At 41.0% G+C, this 15,567-nt stretch overlaps 1 protein-coding gene across 4 annotated transcripts; it reads left to right on the top strand.

Moving 5' to 3' along the window:
* Window positions 1–386: 386 nt before the first annotated feature.
* On the top strand, window positions 387–15,440 carry GYG1 (glycogenin 1; the record flags this gene model as incomplete). Of its 4 annotated transcripts, none has more annotated exons than XM_082287786.1 (7): window positions 387–455; window positions 3,674–3,809; window positions 5,751–5,925; window positions 6,252–6,414; window positions 10,123–10,249; window positions 13,477–13,696; window positions 14,654–15,440. In XM_082287786.1, 7 exons carry the CDS (start codon window positions 449–451, stop codon window positions 14,834–14,836), a joined length of 1,011 nt encoding a protein of 336 aa, XP_082143912.1. In that variant the 3' UTR covers window positions 14,837–15,440. The 4 variants fall into 4 exon arrangements, with proteins under 4 accessions (XP_082143912.1, XP_082143914.1, XP_082143915.1 ...); XM_082287788.1 differs by having other exon boundaries at window positions 14,650–15,440; XM_082287789.1 differs by lacking the exon at window positions 387–455 and adding an exon at window positions 776–884 and having other exon boundaries at window positions 14,650–15,440.
* Between the last annotated feature and the right edge of the window lie 127 nt (window positions 15,441–15,567).

The following is a 15,567-nucleotide window of genomic DNA, read 5'->3' as shown; positions in this document are numbered from 1 at the left end:
GGAGCCAGGCTCTTCCGAGTGGTTTTAGTCTTTCCCGCAGGGCTTAGCGGCCACAGGAGCAACGCTCCTCCTGTACCACCCCCGCTCCCAGCCTGAGCCACAGCACCCTGACACGGTCCTACCCTCTATTCGCGCAGTGGAATATTTTGAAGTATTTTCAAGCTCCGCTTTACCCGAGAGGCACAGGGGTAGGTAGGAGGGGGGTTTGAGGCCTCCCGGCGAGGGCGCGGTGCCGGCCCCGGAAGGAGGAAAGGGGGTGACGTGCCGCCACCACAGGAGGCCATGGCGGCGGCCCCGCCCGCGGCGCCGCGGGGATTCCTCGGGGCGGGGCCTCCTCCCGCTGCCACAGTCGTGCCGCTCCTGGCCCCGCCCCTATATAAGGGGCGGCCTCAGCGCGGCCGCGATCGCGTCCGTCGCCTTTCCCGCAGCCGACCTGCGTTCGGGCACCATGGCAGGTCAGTGTGCCCCGCTCGGCTCGCGCCGCCCTTCGCGAGGGCCGCGGGCCGCGCTCGCGGAGCCGCCACGCGCTCCCGGCCGCGGACTCGCGGCGGCCGTGGCTGCGCCTATTTTTAGGCAGCCGTCCCGGCGGCGAGCGGGCTCCGGCTGGTGGGGGTAGGGGCTGCCCGCGGGGGGGGGTCGGAGCCGTCCCGACGGGCACCGCTGTGCGGTTTGAGAGGACGCGCACGGTGCCGGCTCGCTCCGCGCCCACCTCGATGCCCTGCCCCAGCCTCCCTCCGCTAACGGGAGGGATGTAGCCAGCGTGGCGGAGAGCAGGATGGGCCGGCGGGGCCACTGTAGGGCTACAGCGGCTCACAGGGGAAAACCCAGCCTTCTCCTGAAAAGCCAGAGAGAGCTTGTGATTTCTGTGGTTTTGATACTTTGCAATGAGTAGGTCCTTATCGCCACACTACCTATGTCTCGCTTCTTTCTTCCGTGTTTTTTGTTCGTTTGTTTTTGTTTGGGTTGTTTGTTTGTTTGTTTGTTTTTTGTTGCCTTTTTTTTCCCCCCCCTAGTTTTACCTGAAGTTGTCAGCGGAGTTGGTTTCATTTTCAGGTCTGGAAGCCTGCAGGAAGTCTGCCCCCGGATGCATGTCTTGATAAGATGCTTCTGTCTCTAGGAATCCCATACTCAAAAAAAAATTCAGATGTCCTAGCACCTAACTCAGAGAATAGGGGGAAAGGCAAGCACCTGTGAACTCTGGCTATGCCTACGAAAAACCTTCCAGGGGAATTTTTAAATGATGTGGGGCAAGCACTCCAGTAACCTCGTACGTGCCATCAAATGAAAGATCGCTCCTAGCTCAGACTTCTAGGATGGTCGTGGGTGTGTAAGGGGTAGCACAAAAACTCTAGCAAAGAGGTATTATAGCCTGTGAACTGGGCAGCCAAAGAGGTCTCTGAAGTAGCGTGGTTTTGTCTGGGTAAGTCAATTAGGAAGCTGTGCAACTGTCTCTCATTCTATGTGGTTTTGCAGACATACGGTCACCAAGAGTTCATTATGTTTCGGGCCTAACAGTGGCTGCTGTGTAAACATAAGATTCTGTGGAGAAAGTGTTTACGGAGAGGGGAAAAGGACGAGAAGGGAGACCCACACAGATGAAATACCTGTTGTTTAGGAAGAACGGACTAGTCTTTTGCAGATGTAACTTCCATAATAAGCAGCAGCTGGTCTTGCCCAAGTTGTAGCGTGGACTCATGTACTTATGAATGTACTTTAGAGAAGATGTGGAATAGAACATAGTTCATTCAAAACTTTGGAAAGCTATGCTGATTTAGATGATCTCCGAGCTGGCAATATTCACATCCTGTCAAGCAGTTTTAAAGTTTCCTCCTAAGGCTAGGATGCAGTAGGGGGCTGCTTTTTACTCTGTCATTAAATTGACTTTATTTCTGTAAAGACCTTTGTGTGAGAGTATTCAGTTTCAAGAAGATGAGGAGACAGAGTGGAAGTATAGCTGCTAACAGGTTAATGAAGAAAAGACCTGTCTTTCAGTGGCAAGGTCGCTTTAAGAATTAGTAACACTGCTAGGGAAAAAAAAAAAACAAGCAACACTCAGATGAATGCTGGGCACAATCCCACTTTGTCTACACTGGATTTTTAGTGAGCTGAGAGCATAGTGTCAGACTTCAATGTATTGAGTAGTACCATGCGAATTACCTCGTGAAAAACCCTGTCCTATTACGAAGATATTCGTAAGACTTAAAACGTTACACACTTGCCCTTTCAAAGAAACAAAGTTGTTCTGTAGACTTGCTGAATATGAGCTAGTACAAATAGGCAGCTAAAAGTGAATTGAAATAAAATATCTTTATTCCTGGCATTATAGAAGCTTTTTTGATCTTTGTGATTGACTACTATAATCTAAATCCCTTGGGACTAGTTGGTTTTGCTGCTAAGCAAAATAGAAGGTTTTGTAGCTGATCTATAGATCTTGCAGACCAGGTTTGCAGAGCTTATAGGCAGTTATGGCACGTGATTTTCTGTCGTCAACTGTTAAGGGGATATTATATTAAAGAGGTATTGACGATGACTGCCTCGCGAACTTAGGAGTCAAGCCAAACAACAATTTTTCTGAAAGGAGTCAGTATTTTAATCTTACTGCTAGGCTTGATAGTAAGCCTTTAAGTGCCCAGAACTCCCGCTCTGATCTAACCTAGTTAACACCTTCTGTAAAGAAAAGAAATCAAAGTTGCTAAAATAAATTTGACTCTCGAGATTCTTAGGAAGAAACTGTTTTGTTGATAGAGTGAGAAATGGATTGGTAGAAAAGAGCATGCTTTGTAAAGTGATAGAACTTTGAAAGGAGGTCTACATGAAAATAGTTAACAGTAAAGAACTTGTATAAGTTACTTGTTTGCTTTTGTCAGTCCCACTCTGGCAGTTTGAAACAACATGAAAATTGAAAAAATGCAAAGCTTGTATAATATGGCCTCAATAAGTACTATAAGGCAAAACAATCTGCCTTAAGCTATATTTAAGATACAGCTGGAGCAGAAGATTATAGTACCTCTTTTTGCTCAAAGAGTAAAATTTTTTCCTGCAAGTTTTAAATTGCTTTTTGTATTACTAGTTACTTCCCATTTAAATCTTGCATTCTTGTGACAGAGCTGCAATTGTGGGTTGCAGAACAACTCATCTACAAAATCCTGAGCTAGCAAAACTTAAAACTGTTGTCTAAGATATAATTCAATGGTTACTTTCATTTGAAAATGAAATGCAAGTTTTACACTGCTTTAGCTTCAGGGCTGAGAGCTGAACTTAGAGAAACTCTACAAAACCCTACTAACTTTAGGCCAAAAACAAGCCCACAGACTCCAAACACTTTTAGCATATTAGCGGCCAAAGTAAGGCTCTTTAGACTTTTTGGATTGTCTCTACATTTGGCATGAATTATTTAACCTGTGGAGAAATTTGAACTGGCGTTCTCTTGCAACAGTCTTGATTTTGTGGGTCATTTTACTACATTTTGCCATGTGTCAGGTTACCAATAGCAAATATAGCTATGCAAGTAATCTGCTTCCTTCAGTCACATAGGAAGGCCCTCTACACAGAATTTAAGGCCGCATCTTAGAGGTCTCACAGCATGACTACCTAACAATACTAGGTTTCTAATGTATCTCTCCCAGAATAAAGTAGTGGATCATGCTAACTTGACCAAGTTCATTTCTTCCAGACCAGTCCTTTGTGACTTTAGCCACAAATGACTCCTATGTGAAAGGAGCACTGGTACTTGGTTCATCCTTGCAACAGTACAGAACAACAAGGAAGCTGACTGCACTCATAACTCCTCAGGTCTCAGATCTTATGAGGTAAGGTCACTTAAATACTTCAAACTGCAACAGTTCCTGCTGATGTGCAGGTTGAAAAATGGAAGTTAAATTCCTTAATAGTAACCTTTCAAAACTCTGGAAGCTAAACAGCTAATTTCAGCAGCATTCAACTTATCTATACTATCTGGAGTTCTGCAAGTTCTTCAAAAATGAAACTGTTTGCTATGTTTTAGTGTGGTTTTTTTTTTCTTTCTTCCCTATGATGAGTTAAACAAATAGTCTGTAGTTAGAGCTCTAAACTGTGACTTGATACTGATATTTCAGCTGGGTCTTTGCTCTATTATAGTCCTACTTAGAATTCTCCAACAATGTGATATTGCCTGTGCATTTGTTAGTGCTGTGTGTATGTAGGTGGAGGTGGGAGCAGGGGATTGGTATTTATTTGTTTTGCAGAAATATTCCTGATTGAGATAATATAACACAAGCTCTCTTGAAATCTAGCAGACACCTCAAATTTTATCATGGGAGAAGAAAGCGAGCAGAACTAAAGTAGCACCAAGTATGTCAAATCAGCAGCTCAACAGAGGCATCTAACAAGGTCACCACAGTACAACAAATGAAATTAACAGGCAACTGCTTCCTACAGCCTCCTTAGAATAGTCTCACTGTGGAGTGGACTGGCTTCTCTTTCCACATGTAAGAGGGTAAAAAAGACAAACAACAAAACAGTTAATAACTTTGGGAACTACAGATGATAGGTCAAGATTCTCTACAAGGGGAAGTTCTTCTGAAAAGAGTTACCAATATATAAAGACAAATGAGAGGTGACTCAATAAAAAAAATGGAGTGACTCTCCCTGGAGTCTCCTGGCAGCTAAATGGTCTTACCAATATTAAGATGTTGCATATAGGAACATCCATTCAAGCCTATTAGGTGAGTGTGCTCTTTTAAGATGAATCCTAAATGTCCTTATGTGCTAGTGCGAGCCAGCTAGTACTATGTCCTTAGACCAGTGATACCTAGTGGTGTAACTGGAACTTGCATTTCTTGCCCTGTCTCCACTAACAAAGTATGCCTTAAGTTCAGAAGCACTGTCCACACCAAGCTGTCAATATAAAGACTGCCTCACAAGGCAGAGTCCTAAAATTCATTTACAAGCTCTGTGGCTCAAATTGTACTGGTAATTGCTGAGCATGCGAGATACACTCTAGAATAGTAAGACTTTACAGACATTTCCTGTTTTAAGCAGTGTGAACGCCTTAGTCTCTTGAACTAATGGTAATGCTCTATTGATGGTAAAGCAAAGGTTGGATATCTGCCACAAAATTTCACTACAGTGCCTGAAAGTTCATCACTCTTTAGTGAACATGATACCGGTTCAAAACATTTCTGTACCCACAGCCATGACTAAGTCAGTCTTGAAAAGACTTTATGGGATAAAGAAAGTTCTAGCACCTGGGTCTAGTCAGATGTTTCAAATGTCCCAGATGTCACAAATCTAGAACAGTGTAAGTATTGCATAAAACTGTGTTTCAGCTGTTTAGGATTCAGCTACTGTCCTACTCAAGCTAGTCTAACAGCTTCCCATTTCTTAATTGCCTGCTCAGAGTAGACTGTTAAGTTGCCAGAAATCAAAGTCTGGATGAAAAAAAAAAAACAAAAAAACTTTGTGGAGTGTTTGTACTACATAGCTATGACTTACTGGATTTGATGGCAATGCCGACTAAAACTCTGTTTGTGCAAGAAAAAAATAAGCCCAAGAAACTTCTCTGGTCCCCAGAATGTGCACATTACAATCTAGAAACTTTGAGGCAGACAGGTGCACTTGTGCATTCCAACATATGCAGTCAACTCTTACTTCTTTTCAAAAAGAAATGTTGCCAGGTTCCCTGTTATTCCACTTCTCTTTACAGAATCTGTGATGTGGTCTGTTGTTGGAGTAACACTAGAACTAAATCTTGCCAATTGACTCTTCCCCAGGAGAGTGCTGGAAAGAGTCTTTGATGAAGTCATATTGGTAAATGTCTTGGATAGTGGGGATTCAGCACACCTGGCATTAATGAAAAGACCTGAGTTGGGCATCACACTAACAAAGCTTCACTGCTGGGAACTGACACAGTTTTCAAAATGTGTTTTCATGGATGCAGACACAATGGTAAGTGGCTGTGTCTCATGGTACCTCTTAAAGACCTAATATCAGGGTTGTTGGATTTTTTTTCTGTGGGTTGGTTTTTTTTTAAGAGTAGGGGTAATAGAAGCCTTTTACTAGATGGACTAGTAACAGTAAGAATGCGTGTGCCTTTTAATCTAAATTAACTGTAATGAAGTCTGTGGGGACTATTTCTGTAAAGTATTGTCTTCCGTAACATGAGCACTGATACAAGAGCTTTCTTTCACATCTTAAGGTTGATGCCAAAATCCATTAAAATGTGATACTGCAATTCCTAACCTAAAACATTTTTTTAACCCCTTTACAATTAGGTTTTGTCAAATATAGATGAGCTTTTTGAGAGAGAAGAGCTGTCTGCAGCACCAGATCCAGGCTGGCCCGACTGTTTTAATTCAGGAGTTTTTGTTTACCGACCTTCCATTGAAACATACAGTCAGCTGTTACAGTTTGCCACAGAGAAAGGCAGCTTTGATGGTATGTATTAATTTGTATTTCAATGTAAGTTAGACCAAAATGGTGACAGTAGTTGGGATGGCTCAGTAACTACATACACCTCATGGGGACTCTGTATGATAGAATTCTCAGTGTAACTACACAAAAATTGTGTCCTTCTCAGAAACAGAGGCTATCGTTACAATATGTAGTAAAACTACTTTTTTCAGGCTTTGTGAAATAAAAACTGAGTTTGGCCTCCAAATTAACAGCTGTAAGCATTAAGAGTGTAGAATCATATAACAAGAAATCATATAACAAGAAATGAAACTCCGGTACTATGCTTCAGACATTCCTAACGCTCAAGGCTTGGATGTCCTATACTAACTCGAGCAGCTACAAAAAAATAGCATTGGTCAACTTAAGCACAGCTTCAGAGAATCAAACATTTGAAGATACAACTATCTCTTTGTATGCTATGTGATGGCTTCCTGTCATTATAGGGTGGTGACTGTCTGTTTCCCAATATCAAGTGCATGTAGCTGTGGCTGCTTCCCGCTATAAGTCACTTGGGATCAGCCACTGTACCAGGTTTAAGCTTGAGAAGCCAGGTTCTGCCGTCCTCTAAGTCTACTAAATCTGTTACCACTGCAGTAAAAGCATATGTTACTTGGAGACTGCTATTGTTAAAGGCTTCTGAGTATCATTGTCTCCTGACACTTAATTTTGTTATGTAACTACTGTGGTACAAAACAAAATCTAACTTAAAAAACTACGGAAAACTATGTAAATAAGACCATAAGATGGAACTCTCAGATAGCAAGTAATGAGCTAGCCTGTTGACTTACCTCTCTGTACTTTGTAAAAAGTAAAATTTCCAGATGTCACTCCTAGTCTGCAGAATAATCCTTGTTACAGTAGGGACTCTTGTGTGTGGCCTTCTAAAGAATATTAGTCACAGTTGCATGCTCAATGCTATGCCATGAAAATGAGTACTGCCATGTAATGAAGGTCTGTACCTTGCTCCTGACAAGGTAGCAGTTGGTAGCTTTGTGCGTGCTCTCACATACTGCGTACAAATTGATCACCAGCTATGGCAAAATGTATAGCATAATTCTGAATTGTTGCATTCAAACAAACAAAACCGCCCACAAACACCAAAAACAAACGAACAGAAAGCCACCCCTCTCCCCCTGACCCCAAAAAGTACCATCCAACCCCTCCAAAAAGCAACCAACCAAAAAAAAAAGCCCTAAGCACACATCTTTGTGCAAACTGACTGATCTGTAGCTTTGGGAACATCTGAGAGTTGGTGGTTGTCTCCTTTGAGCTTTGTGCTTGACTGCTAGCAGACCAGATCTTCTAGGTTGAGGGCCCCTGTCCTTTAAAAGAGTAGAACTGCTTCTACAATATGCTGACTTGAAAGCTAAAGCCGTGCAGTGGTGAAACTTCCTCTGTGTTCTAAATGCAAAGCAATTGTTGCAGCACTTTACAGCAAAAAGTGGGTTAATTGTTTAAGTATCAAATTTCTAGAACGGCAATTTTTACTTCAGCTTCAAAATTTACCTAGTTTTTATTAAATGGTAGCAGTGATCTGAGTAACGAGACCATGGAGACCTAGACTGTCCATATAAGCTACTGCCGAGCTCAGGAACTTGGCAGGGAGAAAGGGGATTGAAAATTAAATTGACCTAGAGAGTAATAAAAGTTTCTAGGAAACTTAGTAAGAGAAACCTGTGAAGGGTCACTGCTTTTAATAGGACATAGGGATGCAAACTTAACGAGCTACCAAACTGTGTGTAGTTGAAGTCAAACTGCAAGTACCTTGTCTGCAGTAGTAGTAACTAGGGGAATGGAAGACCTTCCAGAATATTTCTTGCATGTAACAGCAGATGGGTGCCTCCTATGTAGTGCTGTTTTCCAGAAATGGCAGAATGATGGCTACTTATGTAGACATCTACTCTGTCTAAATTTCACCTTTCTGTATAATAAAGAACACGTCATGCAACTACTCTAGATACCATCTAAAAGTAGTGGATGGGAAAGAAAAGTTTGGTTTTAGAAGAAATCTGGTAGTACTGCTACCTTAAGAATGTTGCTATTGCTTAAACAATCCTCTGGCTCTTTAGCCTGGGATCCAAAATAGTTGCTTGTACTGTGTTGCTGTATTGTACCTTCATATGCGTCTGTAAATATGTAGTTAGTATGAATACTGCCTGATTTTTCACCTTGTGTCTGAGATCTTGTTTATATAACCAGACTACTGAAGTCTGTTGTTGAAGTCTGAATTAGGACAGCTAGATGCTGCTTTCATTGTCTGCTTTGGCACAAATGAATGCAATCTGAAAAAAAAAAAAAGCCGAGTATGTACAACCTGAGCGAGAGGAAGTCCTGTAGGGTAAGTTCAATACAAAGTTGCTGCCCCTTCGGTTTTCTTATGATGGACACAACTTCTTCAAAAGTGCTTTCCTTCCTTTATGTGTTGAGAGGCAAGTCAGAGGTTTGAAATTACCAGACTGAATCTCCAGGCACTTTCTCACTCTGCAATCTGCATGTATGCTGACAGCTGTAACAGGATACCTAGAATTTATATTTGTCAGTGTACTGCTTGTACATCTAAGTTTATGCCCAGCATCTAGATACTGTGGTTTCAAAAAGCAAATTGTGCTCAAACAGCACTGATGGTATAAGCCTTAATACTGCCCTAAATCGAATCATAGGCCAATAAAAACCTTTTCCTGAGTCAGCAGAGACTGAGTGCTTGAGAAAAGGAAAGATTAAAATGAAATGTTGTCTACTAATACCCTAAGCTATCCATTTACCTACTCTTTAGTAATGTTACTTGTGAATGCAGTTATAGGTGAAAGAGTACAGCAAGTGAAAGCTGGAGGACTCCCTTCAATCTCCTTGAGAAGAGGAATTATTTCCATTTAAAGACTAATCATATTCATTGCAATAAAAATGAATGGATATAAATAAATAGGTTTTTTCTTTTCGATCACTGCTTATAAACTAGTCTGCTCTGGCCTGTAGGCTATACTTATTTTTTTTTTTAGCTAATCTACTACTGAGATACCAAACAACTTCAGACTCACTTAACCTTGTAACAACCTCTACTTGCAAGCTGAGGTGACCCCTCTGAACACAGATTATCCTCATTTAACGGTCAGTCAGGAGCTTTTTACTACAGAACTAGGAACGCCTATTGTCTGTTAAGGGATTTGATGGAGTTTTACTAGAGTTGTCACCAAGATTAAATATGCTTTTCTTACCAGATCAGTGTGGAGGTAGATGCATCTGGGACTGCAGGCCTAACAGGCCGCTGATACCCTAGCTCCTGCAGTGAGATGATGCATCTGTAAGCATAAGTAATAAAACTGATTGTTGCCATTTGATCTTCTGAGCTACAGCTTTCCTGAAGCTGAACAGTGCTCAGTTGTACTCTTTTATTGTGGGGTTTTTTTGCTGCCTTACCCAGATTGAATTTAAGCTGTAAAAGGAACCGAATGGCAGAGTTTGTGAGCAGCAGTTAAAAGTAACCCCATACATACTATTTCATTCTCCGCATTTTTGGAATATTCAAAGGCTGCAGGGTTTGCGGGGTTGTTCAGAAATAGAACTTTAGTGCTCTGTGCCAGACTTCTACTGGACATGGTAACTGCATTACCGACTCTTACTTAGTGAAGTGATTGAAAAAGATCCTCAAACAGCTGTCTGTTGCTTGTAGCCTATTAATGCTTTCTCTTTTAGGTGCAGATCAGGGGTTATTAAACACCTTCTTCAGCAGCTGGGCAACAACAGACATGAGTAAACATCTACCGTTTATTTATAATTTGAGCAGCACTTCTGTATATTCCTACCTTCCAGCATTTAAAGCGTAAGTTGAAAACTTCGAGAAGACTTTCAGAGCTTACATAAAGTAATTTCTTGTAACAGAATGAACAGGCACGATGTGAGCTTACACAGGTTTTCTAGAAGGAATATATATAATATATATATTCTAGAAGGAACATATATAATAATATATATATACAATATACAGTAATTTTTTCTCTTAAAAAAAAAAGGTTGAATTGATGTAAGTCAAATAAATCATCTCAAGATAAATGCAGTGAGACAGCTGTACCTGTAGCTTGAACCACTCATCCCTAGTGATAACACTGAAGTTGATTTAGAGTAAGCACATTTGACAGGTCACTTGCAAAAGGAAGAACCGCTCCTCCGGTGTAGGATACAGTGTAGTACAGTTCTAACCAATGGCAGTCGGCTCTTTAATCAGCTTGAGCTGAACTTCAGCATGTCCCTGGTGGTATCCTTCCCACTTAGATAACTTCCCCTTTTCTCACTCAAATTACTTAGGGTATGTAACAGCCAGGAGTTACAGTTTCATGTAATCAACCTCTACCATTCAAGTAAGTGTGGTGAACAAAGACTTGCAGCAAGCTAGAATTCTCCCCTAACAGTCTTTCGAGACCTCTGTCAGTTCCTTAAGTAACAGCAAGATGGAACAAAGACTACAGCCAAGCACATTTCATTGCATATTTCCTCTGTGATGAAGACTGTTTTCCTCCCTAGCTAGCAGCAGTAGTTTGGCATGTCAGTAAACTGTATGTCAGAGGCAGGGTTACTCAAAGTGTTACAATAACCCAGGAGGAAGGGGGCGGGGGAAAGAAGGAAAGCTGAAGTGTTACATAGAAACTCTTTATCTATTATGAGCTGCAGAAGTTGGGGGCAAGGGGGGAGGGAAAGTGCCAATTGCATAAAAACAATCTGATCTCTGAATGACATCAGGTTACTAGTGTCTAAAGCAGCAGCTAGCATAAGCAGGGCTTGCTGGCTCAAGATCAAACTATGTCTTGTGATCAGAATACTATTTGGAATCTTGTCATGCTAAAAGTGGAACACTTATTTAAAGAAATATATGCAAGCCTCAGAATGACTAAGTAGCTGGATAGCATTCGATAAACTAACATCTGTTGTAAAGTATGTCCTCTTTCCATGGCTGGCTGTTAGTCACATGACCTTAATTTTACAAATTACTTTGTTGCCATGGAAGACTAATTGGATCTGGGAGCTCCTGACAAAAATTCCCTTCAACCAATTGAATCAGCTGCTTAACTGAATTCACCAGACCTTCAAAAGTAGAATGCTGACAGTGCAGCCCTTGCAAGTAAAATTCCCTGCTCAATAGGTGGAACAAGTTCCCTTGGTTAGATCAGCAGCTTACACTCCTGATAATCAGCGGTTGGAATATAGTGAAATTTAAACCTACTGACAGCAATAGCTAAGTTTTTTGCAGCTTTGTACAGCGAGACTAGATTTCACAGCAGTCTCAGTAATCCTTTTCCCAAAGGAAAATGCCAATTCATGACAAATGCTCTCTAACTTCAAAACATTGATGAAGGACTTTTCTGGGAGATGGGGAAAGACAGATTAGTTGCTGAGGCCAGTGTGGACATAAAGCTTCCTAACAGTTGAGCTTAAATGTCAAAATCAAATATTGCAGATCCAGAAAGTATCTAGAAGGCAGATACTGAAAACATTGTAGAAGCTTGGCATCTGTTGTTCTGACCATAAGTGGACAAGATACCAAGAGTACACTTCTCCATTTGTAACAAGTGTCACATGATACTTCTTACGCATTCTATTCTCTAGCTTAAATACCCTTGATTTTTGAACCATAAGTTTCTTCAGAACAGCAGCAGCCTCAGATGAAGAAAACTCAGGTTGCTTAGTACTGTGACAGCTAATAAAACTAAGGTAGTTCCCTTTTGCTCAATCTTTACTTTTGGGGTTTAAAGTTAAAGCCCTGTAACTGACCTCTTGAAGACACTTTTTGGCACGGAGTTAATGCAAATACTTGGCCTTTCACACACACGTAAGTCTTCATTCTGCAATAAGATCGGTTATATTCCAAACATTGAACATGAACATTGAAATACAGTCAAGAACCTTAAAATAGTATGAAACCCACACCCCCACCCACACGCATACTCAGTTTGAATATTCTATGGCTTTTGAAACACACCTGTATTGTCTCCATATGTAAAACTCTTTAATGCCTGAGTCCCACTCAAAATGATCTGCGTCTGATTAATAAAATGTTAGACAAGCTACTTTGACATTACTCTCCATTTCAGTCATATTATGTTGAGAAGAAAGCCTAATGTGATACAAACTGAACTAGGTGAGATAGTCACTGGTAGTAGAGAGACTGGTATTGCTTGTTCACAAAACTGAATCAAGCTGAAACCTAGTTCTGGGACTGTAGGAGAATGAAATGAATGTTGTGTCTTTCAGTGTCAAGTTCTTTACTTGAGAAGAGGTGCATCTTGGCTATACTTCTAATACCAAAGAACATACTGATAACAGTTGGGACACAGCTGGAAGTCCATATTGAAAATGGAGTTTAAATGGTTTCAAAAAGAAAAAAAACCACAAACCAACTCACCACCAAACCCATGCATGGCTGCCCTAAGGTTATTTAGGAAATAAGGGTTACGTAAGGGCTAAGTTTAGCAAGACCCTGCTGCACCAAGATCAGGAGTCTTCTGAAATGCCTTGGTTACACAAAGTTATTATTTTGCAGGGACACGGTCTTCTTGCAGCAGAGCCAGCCAATGATCCATTTCTACAGGGCTATAAACTGAAAGGTTTAACTGTTAACACTGACCCTTCTCCATATAATACTTGTAATGCTTAACTCTCTGGCTTGCTGACTTTGGAGTAGAATCTTTTTCACTTTTAAAACCAGTTCCGATTGCAACGGCTGCTTGAGACTGCTCTCTCCTGAGCTATGGACATCACCCTAAAGGCTTGAGTTGTCTGTAAGTATTTAAATAGCCCAGACCGCTAGGTTTTGGCTGTATTCTGACTAGTGTAATGTAGAATTCAGTTTGCATTGTTTCTGTTGTATCGCAATGCTTTCAGTCCCAATACGCATTGGCAGTTCAATCATTTAGCATTTAGCCTCCTAAATATATTCATATTTCTGTTTTCTGGACAAATAAGAAATAGCAGGTTAGAAGAAATTATGTCTGCCAGTCAAAACTCATTTTCTAGACACATGTACAAACTGGCTTCTAAAATTTTTCTGTCCAACAGGTTTGGTGCAAATACTAAGGTCGTGCATTTCCTGGGAAGCACAAAGCCATGGAACTATACATATGACTCCAGAACAAAAAGCATAAAGGGCAATATGGACGACCCTAAAATAGTTCACCCAGAATTCCTCAACATGTGGTGGGATACCTACATAGCTGATGTTTTACCATTACTAGAACAGCACGGAATTGTTAAAGAAATTACTACAGGGGCAAACATGGTACGTGCTCTAATAATCTTGTACATCCATGCCTAAGTATGGATGACAGGTTATTTACCATTGCATCAATTTCCCTTCCCTCTGTCCATCTCAAAGCATGGGTGTTGTTTAGTTTGTGGGATGCGCAGGGTATTTTAGTTTTATCCTTTTAAGCTTGGAATAAATAATACTACAAAAGAGAAGCATGCTAGACAGGTCTTGGACATAGCTGTATGCTTGCCTAAAACAAACTCTGTTGGTAGCTAATGTTGCACCAGATATTGTACTGTAGTAACTTCTTCGATGTACTAATTTCATTAATGTATACAGAGAAGGGCCTAACTCTCAGTGTGTTGCAGCTAATAAGGTTCTCAAGCAGAAGAACCCCTGTTCAGCATGCAAATATGTACATACACATCTTGCATGGTGAATCACATTTAGGTAAGCCTAAGATAACTAGAGAATCAATACTTACATAAACAGGCAGTGATGAATGCCAATACTTTTTAAAACTGAAGTAACGCTTCTAACTCTAGTTCTCATTCACAGAATTTAGTAGCCTGCATCTGACTGCAGACTTCTTAGTCTTAGCTTAGTACGTGGGCCAGTTTAAGTTCTCAGCCTTTCTAAGACCAAAGTTACTGATCTCTTAAGATGTGCTTCTCTCGGTAATCTTGCATCTTTCTAACAAACTATTTGCAGCTATCGGGCTTGGTCTATACTCTGGCTTTCTCTTGTGGCTTCTGTAGAGAGGTATGAAGAACTTAAACTTTACTTTTTTTCTTTTCTTTCTCCCCTGCTAACTTCTTTAACTCTGCTTTGTTATTTTGCTAGGAAAGCTGCACAATCCCTTCCCATTGGCACTGCTTGCTACTGTGCATGATAGCAGCTACTTTCTTGTCCCATTTTATGGCCTGTTGCTTGCTTTAGCTGTACAAAGTACTTGTATATTTTTACTCTGCTTTTCCTTTTAGGCAGAAGTTACAGAGGCAGTGTCCCACGTATCAGTATCACCACTATTACCAACTGAATCTTCAGAAGAACGCAAGGAGCGGTGGGAACAGGGCCAAGCTGACTATATGGGAGTGGATTCCTTTGACAACATCAAGAAGAAACTTGATACCTACCTGCAGTAGAAATGCCTGTCTCCAACAGTGGTGATGCAAGGACTTGTTCCAGAACTAACAGCTAGAAAGGTATAGATGGTGGTCAGTTACACTTGCTAGTAGCTTGAGGAAAAACTTCTTGGCTGAAGGCCTCTGCAGTGCTACAGATGAAGACTGAGCAAAAGCTAGGAAGCAGAATCCTTGGGCCACCTATTACTGCCCAATTTCCAATTCTCCCTACTAGATAAAACCAGGTATTTTCAGCTTAAAATTTCTTCTGTTTTGATCAATTGGCTCAACATATTCTTTAAACTGGGTTTGTTACCTCACCTCATTAAGGTGATTAGCATTGATTCCTTTGCTTGCTGTTCTAGATGTAAAATCTAATTCATGGGATTGCTCATACACTGGAGTGGTAGCCATTCTGCTTTACCATAAATGTATTAATGACACTGGGATACATACAGTTGTAACAGTAATAGCACTGCTTTGCTCTTCCAGTCACAATTGCACTGAAATTTTGACCAGGTTCTTACGCACAGTGCCTACAGCATGGCAGAATGCGTTTTTCAGTTCTGTATACTATGGGACTAGTAAACTGAGTTTTATCTGTTCCTTGCAATGTTGCACTTGATACAAAAATAAAAAGTTGTCATGCATTTCTGTCTTCCCTAAACTCTTGAGCAATTAAGAAAAAGGGAGCTCCAAAGTAGTCTAACTAAAATATTTAACAGGTATAAATAACCCTTAAGTTTTGCTAATGCTACTCAAGCTCTCATTAGAAAA

Source organism: Coloeus monedula (assembly GCF_965178545.1).
Source record: "Coloeus monedula genome assembly, chromosome: 10".
Classification (NCBI taxonomy): Eukaryota; Metazoa; Chordata; class Aves; order Passeriformes; family Corvidae; genus Coloeus; species Coloeus monedula.
The sequence above is the reverse complement of the archived record's forward strand: the minus strand, read 5'-3'. Positions and strand labels throughout refer to the sequence as shown.